At 37.1% G+C, this 17,693-nt stretch overlaps 1 protein-coding gene across 2 annotated transcripts in view; it reads right to left on the bottom strand.

Moving 5' to 3' along the window:
- The window catches only part of SLC26A7 (solute carrier family 26 member 7), a 77,264-nt gene that overhangs the window by 12,995 nt on the left and 46,576 nt on the right, over positions 1–17,693 (bottom strand). For both annotated transcript variants that reach the window (XM_032712719.1, XM_032712711.1), the window contains exons 11-13: positions 17,005–17,100; positions 5,082–5,188; positions 2,801–2,867 (exon numbers count right to left, since the gene is read on the bottom strand). In XM_032712719.1, coding sequence (XP_032568610.1) covers positions 2,801–2,867; positions 5,082–5,188; positions 17,005–17,100 — 270 coding nt within the window. The remainder of the gene's footprint in view (positions 1–2,800; positions 2,868–5,081; positions 5,189–17,004; positions 17,101–17,693) is intronic.

The following is a 17,693-nucleotide window of genomic DNA, read 5'->3' on the forward strand; positions in this document are numbered from 1 at the left end:
CAGGTTGTGTGACGATGGAAATAAAACCACAAAATTTGCAAGAGAGTATAGGTCAAAAAGCCTCTCTTTTCCCTAACAAAAGTCATATAAGAAGGTCACACTCAAACAAAAGGAAATGGAGCTGACACAGACCATTTTTTAAGTAGTTTAAAATTTTTGGGGATTGCATCGAAGATATGCAGTTTTCCCAACAGACTTTCAAGTAAAACAGGAATGAAAATCTTCACCACAAACCACAAAAACTATGTCCTTATTGTAGACTGCTGTTCAGACTTCTGGGAACCAGACAATATTTTGGACACCACGGCAGTGACCATCATACAAAGGAAACATTTCAAACATCCCAAAGTGAGGCAAAGAACACCAGACTATGTATAGGGACTTTGCGCAATTTACCTATGAATGCAATTGTGGTAAATATCACATCACCAACATACCTCAGTCAGGCAAGTGGCAAAGCATGGCAGTTAAAATGGCTCAGTTTTTATGACAGAAAGCTCTAAAATAAGGGCAAAACAGAGGACAATATATTTTTGAATGGAGAAATACTCTGACATCTGATTCCCATTAAAAATTATGCTATACACAGCTTGGTGTGGAGACAAGTGGGCACTTCAGTGCCTTAGCAGCACTGGAAAGTAAAAGATGAAAACTGAGGAAAAAGGAAGGCTGATGTGCAAAGATAAAAGCCTGTGATGATCAAAAGGTTAAAAAGCTTCCAAAAGTGCAAGGTGGAAAACTTGAAAGGCTCAAACCATAAGGCCAGATTGAAACGATGGCAGACTTAGGTATACTTTTTTTGTCCAGAATGGGCAAGGTCAAATGTGCCCAATTTGACTCAGTTATTCCGGGCTCTGGTTTGGTTCTTTCTTAAAAAGAATTGTTCTGAGAAGAATGAACTTCTTCTGTGCTGTGTGCTTGCTAAGAAAGTGGGAAAATTGTTTCAGGTGTCCTGTCCCCACCATCCCTTAGAAGGATACAGGCAATTGCCCAGTGCACTCTGCACAGCACCATCTATGCTTGGGTAAGGGTTCATTTTAAGTGAACGCCTCTGATGCAATGTGTTTCACATAAGCTTCTAAATATCCTTTGATTTTTTTCCACATTAAAGTGTCTTTTCTCTTATTGGTGAAATAACCCCTATAAATCCACAGACCTTAATGGCAGGGTAGATCATTAAGCTTGCATATTTTGATATTTAAAAGTCCTGTTGTTTATGTCTAAGCTGTTATTTACCAGAGAAGCTTGGATTAGTGTAACATTCATATATTAAAAATTACCCTAAATGCCTGCTGCAATCCAGTGACTCCAAATTCAATTAAAGGCATTTTTCTCAATCTTAAAAATATTTTCCTTCTTTGTTTTTTGTAATAAGCCCTTCAGCAATTTGCTTCCTTAACAAAATGTTATTTTCCCCAATGTCTGCAGACACTGGCTTGTTATTACTAGGTTACTGGCATTAATCTTAATGATTAAGTTAAAAAAACAACACAGTTTAAAAAAAGATGTATAGGGGCTTGTACAAAATACTTATGAACTGATAAGGAAAAAAACAGGCAAAGAAAATTTTGGTTACCCATCTCTGACAAAGTTACTCCAATGTTTTTCTTAAGAATGAAAAGTGATATAATAATTGACAGCGAGCCCAGCCTCAACAACAGTGTTTTTAATTCACAGTTCAGAGTCCTCCCCATTCTTATGTACCTTTCACATTCCAGTGTTGCTCAACATGCCTAAACCGTAAATGCCTCCGAGCCCCTGAAAGTTCAGATTTTGAGCCCAAGATAGCTCTGATGGAAGACATTTGCCAGAAACAATAAATGCTTTAAAGAAGAGCTTCTTAATGGTGAGGCAATAACTGCTGAGCATGTCGCTTACTGATACATAAGACCCTTCATAAACATTAGAAAAGGAAAAAGGACATAGTAGAAACTGTCACGGTGGAGAAGGCAAGATGTCCCAGTGATGGGGCTCTGTGCTGAAAGGACACATGGTTCCACTTCTCTCTTGGCTGCTGACTCACCAGTTCATCTTTGAGGAGGGAGTTCACCTCTCTGGGTCATTACCCTTCTCTTCTTACCATGGGCCTGACCACAAGCAGCTTTGATGATAATTGCAATGAAAATAACCAAAAGAATCTGACTGGTTAGTCTGAGTTTGTAGAAAGCCAAATTTTAAAAGCACAGTCTTTGGAAGAGATTCTTCCATCCATTTTCATGAGAGCGTACCCTTGTTTGAGCATAGGGTGAGGAGATGTGTGAAGCAGTCTGTGACAACTTCATGGTGCTGGCCCTCCTTTCCCAGACACACACAGCGCCCTTTGGGACAGTCCAGTCACAAGGGGCTGGTGGCAGAAATGGGATCAGAAAAGAGATTGTGGATATGAGAATACCAGAGGACTTTCAGGAAATGAGGAAATCTGATAAGAATACAGAGACTGGTATTGTCTACTCAGATTGCCCTTGCCATTCCTGGCAAGAGATTTCCTTAAACTTAGGAATTAGGAAACTTTTACAAAGAGCAATTCCTTAGTTAAAATGGCAAATAAACTAGGATAGATAGATCTAAGAGGACTTGCCTAACTTCGCTTTTCAGACCAGCAGCATGACCATGAAGATATTCCAATTTCTGATGGCCAGCTAGTTTTGTATTTACTATATCATACCAGCTTTAGATTTCAAGTGATCATATCATAAAAATGTTCCCTTGACTCCCTGATTACAATCTGATAGCCAGCTAGAGAAAATAAACAAATCTGAATCAGTGAAACACACACACAAGTTAAAAAAAATTAACTTACACAATTATCTTCTGCTTTGTATTTATATTCCATTTCTTTCACATTTTTCAAATTCAGTGTCTTCGCTCTGCAATCAATACACAGAGAAAATCTGTAAGGCAAATCCTTAGTAGTCTTGAACAGAAACAGGAAGAGACACATGCCAAACTACAGCATAGAAGCTTGAAGTTGGGACAATGCAATCTATCTATATTTTTGTGCATATAGAGCTTATCTTTTCCGATAATCCAGTTAGAGAGTAAAAACTCATTTTAGAATTATGATATATCACTTTGAAAATATGAATAATGAAAGTCTCTGGTGAATAAAATCTCAATTTTCATTTTCTTAATTTTAATTTTCATTACCGTTTTGTAGCTGGCCAGAGAGCTACTCTCAAACCAAAGTAGCTCATATATAATCTATAGCACCAAAAGTAAAGAGATTTAATTAACATTTTTTACCTGCAAAATCATAACGTAAGGAAAGGGGAAATAAATGTGTTGAATAGCTGTGGGTCATGAAAAATAAAGACATTTTATTTGTCATTAAAATTGACACATTTATATATGATGAAGAAGAACACTGCACTCTAGCTATCAAAATGGGGGACTTAACTGGAAAGGGCCTATGCCATCTACGCAGTCTGTGAAAAGAGAAAGTTGCCTTGGAAAGGCAGCTCAGTGTAGGTGAGTGTAGGTGTAGGTTGTAGTTTGACCTTCAGTGTAAGCTGACCTTCTTCTTCAATGCAGCATTTGCAGGAACACAATTTACTGAAGAAGACTATCAAATTAGCTGTTATCTGAGCTCTGTGCCTAAAGCTAGGCAATGGAAATAATCCCAGAATACAAACATTTAATAGATGCGTCAGTGTGAAAGAGTATTTGCAGGTATTGAGGCTGGCTAAATGAGCCTTGCAAAACTCAGCTGTTCTCTCATCTTTGCATAAATTAGGCTGTAGCTGCTGCTGGTTTTAATTTACATTCTGATACGTGACATGTATCACATCCAATACTCTGGCATCTGAACAGAAACTTCTCAATAAATAATCTAAGATATTTTACTTGCTTCACTTCTGCTAATGCTTTTGCTCATGACTGCATGGCTTACTACATATTGTCTCACTAACCACATCTGCACAGTACAGATTTTAAGGCTACTACCTTGTTCAGTGCCTTTAGATGGTGTGAACAATCACCTTCAGCTTGACTGAAGAACACAGAAATCACTGGGAAGAGTGCAGGTTCAGACTGAGGTCTCTGTTAGATCAGGCAACAGAGGATCATGCTCTTTTGTGTTAGATATCCCTCCCTTTCTGCTGTTGGAGAACCTCAAACATTCAGGTCCAGGGTAAAAACATGAAAACTTGCATTTTGCTTTACTAGCAGAATTTACCAAAATTTTAGCTTGCTGAATACCACAAAGGTACTGATTGATTCAAGCAGAGATCATCTTCCGTAATTTTTAACTGCCTTGCAATTTTGAACTATTCTCATGCTGGTTCTGCAACTTATTCCAAGAGAACAGAGCTGTGCACAAATGGCTAACACCATTAACTTTAACAAGCATTTAATAATGCTGTCTATATTATGCTTAATTTCAGTGGGATTCAATGTTCATGCAAACAACTGCATACAAACAGCAAGTCGTTTCTAGGTCTGGTGATCTGTGAATTAATTCTGTAGCACAGATTAATCATGAACCTCAGCTGATATATTCTCTTTACTGATGATACAAAGTAGCAACTGTAATATATAATATAAGAACTTCTGATTACTCTAGTTTATTTGTTCTGGCTTTTCTAATTCATAAACAGAACAGATACTTTTTATTAGATATTAGAATAGTTGTGCAATTATGTTTCATTAATCTATATTAGCAGTGCAAATGTCAACTACCAACTCCTGTGCAACATAGTACCGAGGAGTTTATAAAGGTGCTTAGTTCCTAAGGCTTGCCAGACATAGTTTCTCATTAAGGACCAAATAAATATCTAATGGAAAAAAAATTATATTATTAATCTTTCTATTGATTTTTTTCTACCTTCACATAATGAATCATACAGATATGTAATAATAAGAGAAATCACAAAATAATGCCATTTCATAAAATGTTGTAGAGATCCTTAGTCTATGGTAAATTCACAGGTGTGACTTTTCCTTTTGACTTGTCTTATCTTGTAATTTTCTGCAACTAAAATACTGAATTCAGTATACCGTATGTCCATCCTGACTATGAATCAATAGGCAGAAAGAAAACATAATGGTATGCTAGTAGAACATTCCAGTAAATTGACTCTTACCTGGGAAAGCGGAAAATCACAATTACTATAGTGCAGACAATGCCATACAACAGTCCCACATTGGCAGCAAAGCATATTGTAAACACGTAAGTACTAACCCATATGCTCTTGAAGGAGGGAAGAAAAAGAAGTGATTAGTTTTAAATTTCATAGCAATGTGCATCTTATGAATGAGAAAAAAGATTTTTAAAACTAAGATAGTTTCTCAGATGTGAACATTTGGATCTTTGAACTGGCAAATACTGAAGACTGAATTAGCAATTAAAGTAATACCTCCCCACGGGAGACCACGTGCAACGTGGCACTACTGATCACAGAGATTCCTTCCAGAGTTACTTAAAATAGCATATGTACTTGTGCTAACAGCATAAACAGACTGAACTGTAGTTTTGTAAAACCTGTATTTTGTATTTCACATTGCAAGTTCTACCACTTTCTTGACTGCACAGATTTTAAATCCTCCTTTCCTTTCACTCAATGAGAATGTACCCTAATGAGGTCACATACAGAGACCTCTTCTCCCACTAATGTGGGAATTATAATTTGTAAGGAGGCTGATTAAAAGTGGTGCTTATCAGAGTAAAGCTGACTAAAACAATTCTATAACAAAAATTACTGGGGAACTGTCGGGGTTGACAGAGAATCTGTCAGCAGGCTGGCAATTAGTGATGAGGAATTTAAACAACTTTTAGGAAATATTTACTGTAATGCCGGACAGAACAAACGTAATGCAGCCCAGACCAAAGGTCACCAATCAAAATGTGTATAGTGTCACCAATAGCATGTCACAGCATGCACAGTGTCTTCAGTGTCACCAATAAGAGTGTGTGCAGTGTCTTATGCTTGAGACTTTTGACCAATTGTGTTGTGACACGATAGTGTACAAAGAATATAAGAGAAACACTTGAGAGCAATAAACAGCTTCCTGATCACCTTGCACCTGGACTATGTCTGACTCTGATATCTGTGTCGCATTGGCCGTTCCGACATTATCAGCGACATATGGAGACGCCAACGTGATTACAGCGTTGAAGAAGGATTTATCTCCAACTCCGAGAAAGAGTTTGGAGGGATTCCTCTCCGAGAGAGAGGGGCTGCCGTGACTTCCCTCCTAGAGGGGGAAAGAGCAGAGGATTTTCTCTCCTAGAGAGAGATTGGACCTGTGGGGCGAGGCACAGGGGGAACGGAGCCCGGTGAAGCTTGAGAGCGGGTGGCTTCCCGCCAAACGGTCCGGACCTGAACTTTTTGAACCCTCATTAGGTAAGCTAACGGGGGTGCCACCAGGGACTATATTTTAACGACGGGTCAGCATATAACAAAGGAGGAAAGTGTAGTTCTATCTATGTGGAAATCCCTCCTTAATTGAAAGAATGTCAAGGTTGCTGAATTTAATTTACGACGTGTGCTGTTATAGTACTGAAAATAAGGCTTTGAAGCTACTACGTTAAGTTGCATTTCGTGTGTTTGCCTAACACTTGCTCCGTGAGACTCTGAAAGATTTAGAAGCGTACGGGAGGCAACAATCTATGCAATAATTCATATAAGAACTAAAACTCTGAAACGCAGTTGCCCAGAAAGATAAGCAGGTTGCCGATGTAACAAATTGTCCTTGAACTACACCTCCAAGCAAAAAAATGCAGAAAAATTTAATAATTCACTCCCAGAGACAGAAAAGAAGTAAGGACCCCCCCTCTCCATTGCCACCGCTGCAGAAAAAGCAGTTTTTCCACCAGATAACTCCACTGAGAAAACAACTAAGAAAAGAAATTCAATTCAAGATATATAAGCAAATGGAGAGGGACAGAGATAAATTAGAACAGTGGGGGCTGGGCAGAAAACAAGACAGCAAGGCCCATCCCTGTATAAGCCTTTGAACTTCTTTGCAGCCTGAGTTACTTATTTTTTTGTTCATGTACTAATTGGTTGTTTCAGTCTCACAATATGTGTAAGATAAAACACAGAAAAATATGCAACAAATCAAGTTTGGTGTCATGGAAGCCTGAAGACGACGATCCCTACCAATGGCGGGGGAGAAAAGGGGGGCAAAAACTGCCTTCTGATATTTCTGTTAATTCTTGTGTTAACTGTAGTGTCTGTTGAATGTTTTTGTGAGCTCACAATATTATTGTCGCTGTGTGTGTGTATGTGAAGAAACAAAGTTCTTTGCCAGGACAAAAAGGAAAAAAGAAAAGTAAAAAACCCTCCCTTGAAAAGGTTCAGCCTTGCCAGGGAGAAAAAACAGTATGTATTTCTCACGATAGAGACGGTCTGTTGCTTGGTAACTAAGCAGGAGTGAAACTCTCCTACTTTGTAAAAATTGCCACTTTGTAACCTTCTGATTGGAGAAAGAAATTGTCTTACAATTTCATAACATAGTCTTACTAACTGTTTTCTGAAGTTGTTCATTAAAATAACCAAAATTGTTTTAAAATACATACATAAATGTAATGGAGAAATGGACTTTTTAAAGTAACTGCTGACAACTACCTGTGATAAGAAAATTCCAAGACATGGGGGGGGAGAGATTCTCCAGCAGAGCTGTTAAGCACAGCTGCTCTCTATCTTCCCTCTCCCCCCCCTGCTTAAACAGCTCTGTAAACATTATTTTGTTGCTTCTGTATTTTACAGATAGGTTTTTTGAGATTGTTGAAGAAGCTTTAAGGTAGACTTATTTGGTGGAACACCTAGCTCAAAAATATCTTATTTGACGGGACAGTTTTTGCCAGAGAAAAAAGAGAAAAATAAATAAACTGTTTCTAGCTGGAAGTTTCCACCTTTGTGGAGAGATGAAATCTAAGGATATAATACAGGAAACTGCCTAACAACAGACAGCGTTTCAAGTTTAATCTGCATCTGTCCTAGTCTCTGTGCTAAGCAGCAGAGGTGTGTCCCTGTTATCAGGTGACAAACCAGAACTGTTGCTGCTTTGCAGGTGTGCATTCTGGATCCCCTGGTATACTCTTATGAGCAAAACCCTAGTTTAAAGCAGCCTGAGTGAGTTTTACTGTGGCTTTATGTAAGTTGCTAAAGTTGAAAGCTACCTTACAAGTGTTAACTTCTTAAATACATTGATGTAAGTTAAACTGTTACACCTATTTTGTTTAAATAAGATGTTTAAAGTTTTCATGCATATCCCAGAAAAATGTATAAATATTAGCAAAAATTCAGAATTAGCTGCTTATAAATTCTAGCTGATCATATTGTTTCAGAGGCTGGGTGAGACTGCTTAAGTTGTAAAAGGACGTGACTGTTCTCCAGTTTCATTTTTTACATTCAGAGAGGCAGGAATCTACCCTATGAATTTGTGAATCCTGTTCAAATCCCAAGCTATGTGTGGCTTGAAAAAAGAAAAGATGCAAAACTATATTTAATCCAATTATGCAACTAAGACCCTTATCAAAATCAGTAATCCCATCCTCTGAAAGATTTCCATATGCTGAGATTTTGAACAGCCAATTGTTTCTTCATAATGAAAGCTGCTATTTGCTTTTATTGAAGTTACAGTGACCTTCCTGAAATTCAGTGTGTTTTACTTTACAATAGGAGAGAATTTTTCTGCAGTACAACATGATAAAATGCTGCTCAAAATGATAAAAGCAAAGTAAAAGGAAATACAGAAGTTAGAGACCTAAAAAGATGAGTTAAAATTAAATGTGATTGTTCTAACCAATGTTATTTGAGAAGCAGGATTGAAGAATGCTCCAGGAAAATTCCAAGAACCAAGCCATGGAACCTATCTCCAACAGAGAGAATTACACTGCAAAGAACCATCACTAGGCCTTCAGCTTCAAAGAAAAACTGCAAAATTACCCACAATACCCATTTAAAACTGACTGAACTATTAATAACAAATTTGTGAGTTTTGTATTAAAGGTGAAGAACAACTAAAAGAAGCAGATGAACAAGAGCCGAGAGTTAATTACGTCCCAGACATCAGAGACAACTTGGACTGACTTCTCACAGAAGACACTGAATTTCAAGCTGTATTAGCAGACTGCAATAGTGATTTATCTGTTCATTTTTCTAGGTACCAACTATAGACAGAAATCATGTGTTGCTGCCAATCACACATTACTCACATAACTCAGACATTGGTTTAACTTCTCCACAATTTAGGAAGTTTTGAAAAACTGTAAGGACAAGTAATGTTGTAATTTGCTGGTTTTTCAGAACTAAAACAATTCTTGCAGGTTAGAGTGCACGTCACGCTGCAGACATCCAGCATAAATCTCTAAAAGTTACATTGTACTCAGTGTGAGAGGACATGAACCTCTTTAACAGAATTATTTGCAATGTACTGCCTGAATTCTAATACCTGTTTTGTTTTCCTTTAGTGACTACTGCTGTGAAGCTTCTCTTAGTATACCTAATGTAAACGTTCAGAAATTCTCTTTCAGTATTAACACTGTTGAGTAGATGATCCCATGATAAAGTATTGTACAGGTTAATTTAATCCATATTTCATACAATATTCCTTCAGTTCAATCAAGATGTGAATTATGAGTAACTAAATTCAAGAAGTAAAATACTATTTGTATTAATTTACAGCTCTTACAACATGTTGTTAAAGGATGTACAGAAATATAGAATTAGATGATGTGCTAATAAAATAACATAACCCTGAATTTTACACATCAAATGAACATTTTAAAATATAAAAAGGGGGGGAAGAGACTATGCAGGCGCACAAACAGATGCTAAATCAGAATAGATCTCATTTAAATTTTTTAGGCCTTATATTCCTTGTATGTATTCCTTTTCAAGCCAGGTACAGTTGTTAGACATGAATGCCAAAGATGACAAACTGAGAAGTACTCAGCCAATAACTACTTAAAATGTAAACTGTGTAATTAAAATGTAAAAGTATAATAGAAATTCCAGCTATGTGTGAGTGAAGAGCGACTGAGGTGGCCACCAATGAATGACTGAAGAGAGATTGTGTGAGAGAGAGAGACTATGTAGATATATATGTGTGACAATATCTGTGTGTGCAAACTCAACAATGCTTTTGTATTGGAGTATTGAGACTTTGGGGCAATGTATTACACGGATCTCTCGGACTGTAGTGGATCCTTGTTTTGAATAGTGGATAAGCTCTCTGGATTCTTTCTTGGTGAGATGTTGCTGTGTTTCTTTTTAGCTTTGGATCAGGGGTTGCCAATGTTGATGCCTTGCTTGATCAGCCTGTTGCAAAGGGCCCTGCAACAGACTGTCAAAGCCATCTTTGTGGCATAAAATAAAAAAAAGAGGGGGAATTGTCGGGGTTGACAGAGAATCTGTCAGCAGGCTGGCAATTAGTGATGAGGAATTTAAGCAACTTTTAGGAAATATTTACTGTAATGCCGGACAGAACAAACGTAATGCAGCCCAGACCAAAGGTCACCAATCAAAATGTGTATAGTGTCACCAATAGCATGTCACAGCATGCACAGTGTCTTCAGTGTCACCAATAAGAGTGTGTGCAGTGTCTTATGCTTGAGACTTTTGACCAATTGTGTTGTGACACGATAGTGTACAAAGAATATAAGAGAAACACTTGAGAGCAATAAACAGCTTCCTGATCACCTTGCACCTGGACTATGTCTGACTCTGATATCTGTGTCGCATTGGCCGTTCCGACATTATCAGCGACAGGGAACGAATTACTTCCCATAGAAATGGTGAGATTTCATATTACTTCCCCATCTTTCAGTATTTGATTACTAAAATTTTGGATTCACCTTAAATTAAAATCAAAAAAATATACAAAAGCATATCTGAAACTCAAGTCGCTTTGAAAAGAAATTTAAAATATTTTTAAAAATAAAAACTTTAAAGAATTAACATTACATTTATTAAAATTATTCTCTTACCAGAAATGTTCATTTTTATTTCCATACTACAATGATGTGTATAGCTGAGAGATACACAGATTTTACAATTAAAAGAAGAAAAGTACAAATTACTCAATTTCTTATACCAACCTAATTGGTATAATAAAGAACAAATTTCTTTCCTTGGGGGAGCCTTAAGCAAAGACTGCCACCTAATCTTTATATAAAAGGTGTTAAAGAAGAGTGGAAATTATTTTCACTCCTCTCAATATCCCAATCCCCACAGGTGCCCATTTCAACAATTACTTCTTGTAGTGCTTCTTGTTCATGTTTGCAGAATAACAGATCACATTACAATGGCACGATCAATGTTAAGATTATCCTTCCTGATGCTTTTACTTAACTCATGAAAGCCAGAGACAATAGAACACTTTCAGCCTAACCACAGGAATTTTGCTTGAGCAGATTTCAGAACTGTTATTTTATGAATTATAAAATGTAAGTCATACTGTACTAATTTGTGCTTCACAGAGGACAGTGTTACATGATTCTATCAAGAAACCTTTCCCTCCCTCAACTTCAAGATTCCTAATTTCTGCAAAAGGTTTTGCAATCTCTTCGATGGCACAGCTGCTAGATGAAGAGGCAGTTCATTCTTTGAGACTGTCCTCAATCACCAGTTGTATTTTAACATGATATCGTATATAAATTGTTGTGTGCATATTTGCAAAGAATACCCTTGTGAGCAACAGATATGAGTTTTAATTAACCAGTAAGAAAGTAATGCTAGGATTTACAAAGCCAATGTTTATTTTTAAAGGAGCTCACTGGACATGAAAAGGCTAACAAAAATACCACAAACCTGAAGTTCAGGTGGGATCAAGAATTAGCCTGTCCTGATAAGGCTGAACCTTTGACAACACCTGAATCCACTTCAGTGCAATCCACTTCAGCTGTAGACCTGAGCCTCATCACATCTAACTAAATCACTGCTGCTAGACCTGCAAAATTCTTACATCTCAGAAGAAAACATGAAAACCCAATACAAAGTCTGCATAGGAAAAATAAAAGCCAAAAATGCTAGCTGAGTGCCTCTCTAGCAGCCTAGTATCTTACATCTTAACTGTAATCAGAGACTGCCATTGATGTAGAGGTTTAGCCAAAACAATTATATTTTCATTAGTCAATCACCCTTTCAGTGCTTTGTACTGGCCTGGAGTCAGTGTTTCTTTAGTTAGTGTAGCATCAAACTTGTAGAAAGAAGTTATGTTGATCTGATAGCCTTTTTTTATGGGCTATTGCAAGGTTCATCAAAGAAGTCCTAAAAATATTAAAGTTTTCTTTGGCAACTTACTTCAAGATGGTTAGTGTGTAGTCCAGGACAGATAGAACCTAATCACTCTTCAGATCTTAGCAACAATGTGTTACAGACACGTTATTCTCAAAAGTCAAAACAAAATCCACCTTCAAAGTATCTTTGTGCTAATTTAAAGAAAGTATCTTTGTACTAATTTAAAGAAAAATTCTAAAGAGCGAGCAAACAAACAAGCAGAAGTAATGCACTTATGTTGACTCCTGTATATATGAGAAAGTGTCAGAAGCATTGAGAGGTGCAGTGACTGTGTATATAGCAGCTGCCTCCATCTAGACTTTTCCGTTTCATAGGATCTAATCATCCACCGTTGAGGAGCATCTGAAACGGGAACTTGGTAGGAAAAAAGCATATAAATAAGTTGTAGAACACTTTCTGAACCTAGGGCTAAACTGTGCAATGCTAAGGTATGGAGAAATAAATGTTTCTCTACCACTTTGAAACCAGATTATAAACTTCCCTTTTTCATTGCAAACTGAGACAATCAGCTATTGCCTGAATGGGTAGAATTCCTCTCACTTGGCATTAACTGTCGGCAGCTCAGTTGTCTAGTTTCCTACCATAACTGATGCAGATTTGGTTATCAGAGTGAGGAGAATTTAGGATGCAGTTTGCTTAACTCCTACCTGATTATGCTGTTGCTTACTTGAGGAAGAGATGAATCATACCCTAACATGACTTGGCTGACCAATTCTGTACTATCTATAATGTGAGGCTGTGATGACTTGCTCAGAGGGAGAGGCCCATGTTGCCATCACCATCATGTAGCCAAAAGAAGAATCCCATTAAAGTCCTACTCATTCAGGAAGTGTCTCAGCAGGGAAGATGCTGGAGTTCTGGAGGAAGCTCTGGCTCTAAGGAGGCTGAGTGACATGACCCTGCTCCCACGTCCTTCTGCAGACAAATGGTTGATACTGGCATTCATCCCCAGCACACCCTTCACAAAAATTTATGATTCAAGGGCTGAAGTGAAAACCACCACAGACATAGAGCAGGAACTGCTTAATGCACTTAGCGACATGGTTTAGTGGTAGGCCTGGCAATGCTGGGTTAGTGGTTGGACTAGATGGTCTATAAAGGTCTTTTCCAACCTAAATGATCCTCTGATAATAAAGTGGTATGGTAGTTCTTTAATATAATTTTTCACAGGTATTCCATACACAATGATTAAGGCACTATTTTTTTTTCAAACAGCCCTGGAAACAGAAGAACTGATACAAATATTACTCTTTAAAAATAATTTATATGGCAAGCATACTTTCAATGGTTTAAGCATTTGCAAATTCCTTGCCACCCCACTGAGATCAACTACAGCACAAGTAATATAATTCAGAGTAGCATATTCACTAATGCAGGAAAAATAAAAAATCTCCCTAGGATGTCATAAGCTAAAAGCATGGTTGGAAAATTATTCTCACAGAAGAGATGGTTTCCTACCTTGCAGAAAATTGTTTATATAGCAAAGTCCTCAGAGCTCTTAGAGCCCTCTCATGAATCAGGACCCATGTGTGACAAATCTAAAAGGCCATCTCCCTCCTGAGGATAACAAGTTAAGAAGTTCTAAAAAAACCAAGAAATTACACTAATGAGCTCCAAAATTTCAAGAAAGACCCTCCCTGGGCTCTCTTCTCTAAATATTTTGACAAAATATATTGAAAGAGTGGTGGATCCATGTCTCAGAAACTCACACTGGAAAGATCTTGGAGGATACTTGTCAAAAATGAGACCCTCCTTGTTGGATCTACTTTAATTTCTGAATTAGTAGCATTCTTTACATCCTTAAATATTATTATATGTGCATGCACTTACAATTCATGTATCAATAACTGCCTCTCACATCACAACACCTTGCAGGGAATGTGTAATTTTTACCATAAATTCTTGCCATTCTTCCTGCTTTATGAATCATGAAGTCAATCATGAAGCTGGCTTTGTCTCAACTGTGGTCATTTTGTGGTCAAGACATATGTGCAATCTTAAAACAGTTTTTTGGCCTTTTTATTGATTCTAGCAAAGTACACTGTCAAGCTGGAGAATAAAAAGGCAAGTTAGTCAAGTTGGCCTGGATAAGAATTTAGGCTTGCAGGACAGATATGGAAATCAACTTTTGATCTCAGGACCCAAGAAGTGAGATATACTCACAGACAAATACCAGATCAGCTTCCTGGTAGTTCCCCAAAAAAAGAGGAAAAAAATCAGGACAAATCACTCCCAGTTATGTATATAACATATAGAGTGGAATAGTGAAATTATTAATCTGTGATTGTTGAAGTCATCCAACCAAGAAGGCATGGGGACTGACAGAAGACCTTAACTGAAGTGATGCCTCAGAGCTTTTTAAGACAATAGAAGCAAGAGACATTTGAAGTTCACATGGATGCTGTGAATGTCAGGAAAGAGATCTCTGGAATAAGGACAGTGGGGTACTATCTGGAAAGCAACTGAATGTGATTTGTGAGGCAGGCTGTAAAACAGGACATCCCTGAGGGTTGATAAATCAAGTCAAAAGAAAACTGAAACAAATTTATGCAATAATATTTGGTATTGGCTAGTAAAGTCTGTCAGCCTAGCTGCTTATTTGAACTCAGCTGATCCTAAACGCTAAATCTGAAAGGAAAAGCCATCCATAGCTAAAAGAATAAATTTCATAGAAACACAGAATATCCTGTGATGGAAGGAATGAATGAAGATCCTCAAGTCCAACTCCTGAACAGTACCTTTCGAGCTGAACCTTTAATATTTAAAAGGATTATGTTTATAAAGAACTAATCAACAAGAAAATGTTATTCATCCCATTTGTATTCAATGAGAAGCTTAAGGAAGTGTGAAGAAAAAAGGTAACAAACACCATAATATTCTGTTTCCATGCACTATCATTTGCTAGACCTATAAGCATAACAAAACTGACTTCAATGCTACATGACACACACCCTTCAAAGAATCAGTTCCAGAAAGGACAACTGCTAATTATTTCCAAATATTTTGTTAGAGTTTCTATCTTCAAAACACTTTGGATAACCTGGGTGATCGAATAATTCATTTCCAGTGTTCTGTCAATTGCTGCAGTGAATCTTTTCAGGCCAAAATAACACCAGTGTAGTTATACAAATCACCGGGCTTGGTGGGGCTCCTCAGAGCAGGCAGCAATGCAAGATCAATGTTTATAGCCTTACTTTAAACTATTCTATTTAAAGCAAGATGATTTATCCTGTCAAGCTAAGGACCGATGGTACAACTGCTTGAAGATAAATCATTGTTCAAGTATGTTCAGTCAAAAAGATGAACCCAGCAAACTCCCCCTTTCTATAATCTCTCTTAGAAATTATAGACATCAGAGAGGCAATAACTAACTACTCACTCAGCCTTTTCTGCCACAACCAGAAAAGCAAAAATCAATCAGGCGAGTCTATCTGTGAAGATGCATCAAATCTAGTGACATTCCAGAATATCCTTCTGGAAAACTTAACTACTTATTGTCTCAGTGCACTGATAGAGAAGATATCTCTCTCTCCTGTAACTACCAATTTTCTTAAGTCCAGTGTAGCCAAAATAATTCTTGATCCATATCATCCACCATTTCTGTCATTGGTAATATGTGTTAAACTGAAGATCAAATACAGTACAAGTGATAGAAAATATTTTCAGAATTTTACTGCTTGAGGAGCATAAGATTGCATGAAAGACAGAGCTTTTCTTCTGACTGATACAAAAAAACCCCCACCAAAACCAACAAACCAAACAAAACCCAAAAACCTCTAGTTTTTTGTGACTAAATGTGAAAAAACTCACATAACCAAACTTGATGTTGTTTAGCCAGCTCTATTTCCCATACTTAAATCCAGTACCCCATTAAAAAAAAATTTTACTCAGTCTAAATGATTAGTCAGACTTAACCATTACTGTAAAGTCACCAGTGAGTTCATCAAAGCCCAATATTAACTCCACTAAACTGTATCTCCCACCACAGAGAAGGACAATATTGTCAAAATATCTTTCTGAATATTAGTTACCTTAAATATATGGGATGTCAGTATAAATGTACCTATGAAAGTGCCTAGAAGTTTTGGTTCCACTAACTGGCCAATACATTCAAAAACTCCCACAGAGGAGAAATCCAGGACTTTTCTCACACATGGATTTGTCTTTACTATTCACTAGGAATTTTGTGCAAATTCTGTCAGACTATTCAGACTTTGTATTAAACTAGATTTCTGATGTATTCTTCCCCTCATAGCACAGAATCTTTCATTATGATTGTACAATAGATATTCTGTTTGCAAAATCTGAAAGAGTTAAGGCAATTTACCTACAACAACCCCTCAACACGTATCTTTCTGCATCCCCAGTGTTTCCAGTTCTGTTTTTTCCTGTATGGTCATTCCATGTCCCCAGAGGACAAAGATACCCAAATCTCTCCAATAATACTACAATAGCAAAAGCTTATGTCAACCAGATAGAGAAGGCATAAAAATTAAACACATATTTACTCACATTAACCTGATTGGTCTGTATACACATCACAAGCATTAAATTAGGTTTGATTATTTATCATTTGCTAAAATGCCATTTTTTAATACAACCGATGTTAGAGATGCTGTTATTCTGAGCCAATAGTACACAAAAATACTAATTATGGCTTGCACTTATATCTTCTAAGGTCACAGAACTATTAAAGTTTATTTATTAGGTATTTGTTAAAAAGTTTCAGGAAAACCTCCTTAGATTAAGTTTGACTTACCCAGTCTATTTTATCCACATTCCAATATTTTTTTAAGTCACAGAACTGCATTAGCATCCCCTTCAAGCCCACAACAATAATGCTTGCTAAGACACACTGCAAAGACATAAAAACAAAAGAATTGCAGAATTGTAAGTGAAAACAAATGCTCTTTCTTTTATTTAGCAGTCAATGTTATAATGAAATTATAAAAAAATGGTTAGTGTTTCAAAAACGGGGTAAGCACAGGTGTCTTTGTGACATAAACACTAACAGCGTCACCCCTGTTTTGTTGGGGTTTTTTGTTTGTTCATTTGTTTGTTTTGTGAACGCAATCTATAGGCCACCTAATCGTGAGAAAAATCACAGGAATTTCAGGACTACCCAAGACTCTCCATGTGTCACCAGACCAGCTACATTCTCCCATATCTGAAGTACTCACAAGCAAATCAACACTCTACTTCTACACAGTGAAGAATTTTAACTCCCCTTCTTCTCTTCCTCTCCATCCCCTAGCGAGGGCCTCTAGGGCAAAAGCCCATTAATTTTGAAGCAAACAAAATAATTTGTTGTTCTCTGAATCAGAAAGGAAGAGGATATGGATGATGGATGATCTATGACCAAAAGGAATGGAGTACAAACCAATGAACTTGCAGTGGGTAGGTGGGGAGGACTGAAAAAACATATTAGAAGAGAAATAAAATATCAAG

Source organism: Chiroxiphia lanceolata, chromosome 1 (genome assembly GCF_009829145.1).
Source record: "Chiroxiphia lanceolata isolate bChiLan1 chromosome 1, bChiLan1.pri, whole genome shotgun sequence".
In the NCBI taxonomy this organism is placed as follows: Eukaryota; Metazoa; Chordata; class Aves; order Passeriformes; family Pipridae; genus Chiroxiphia; species Chiroxiphia lanceolata.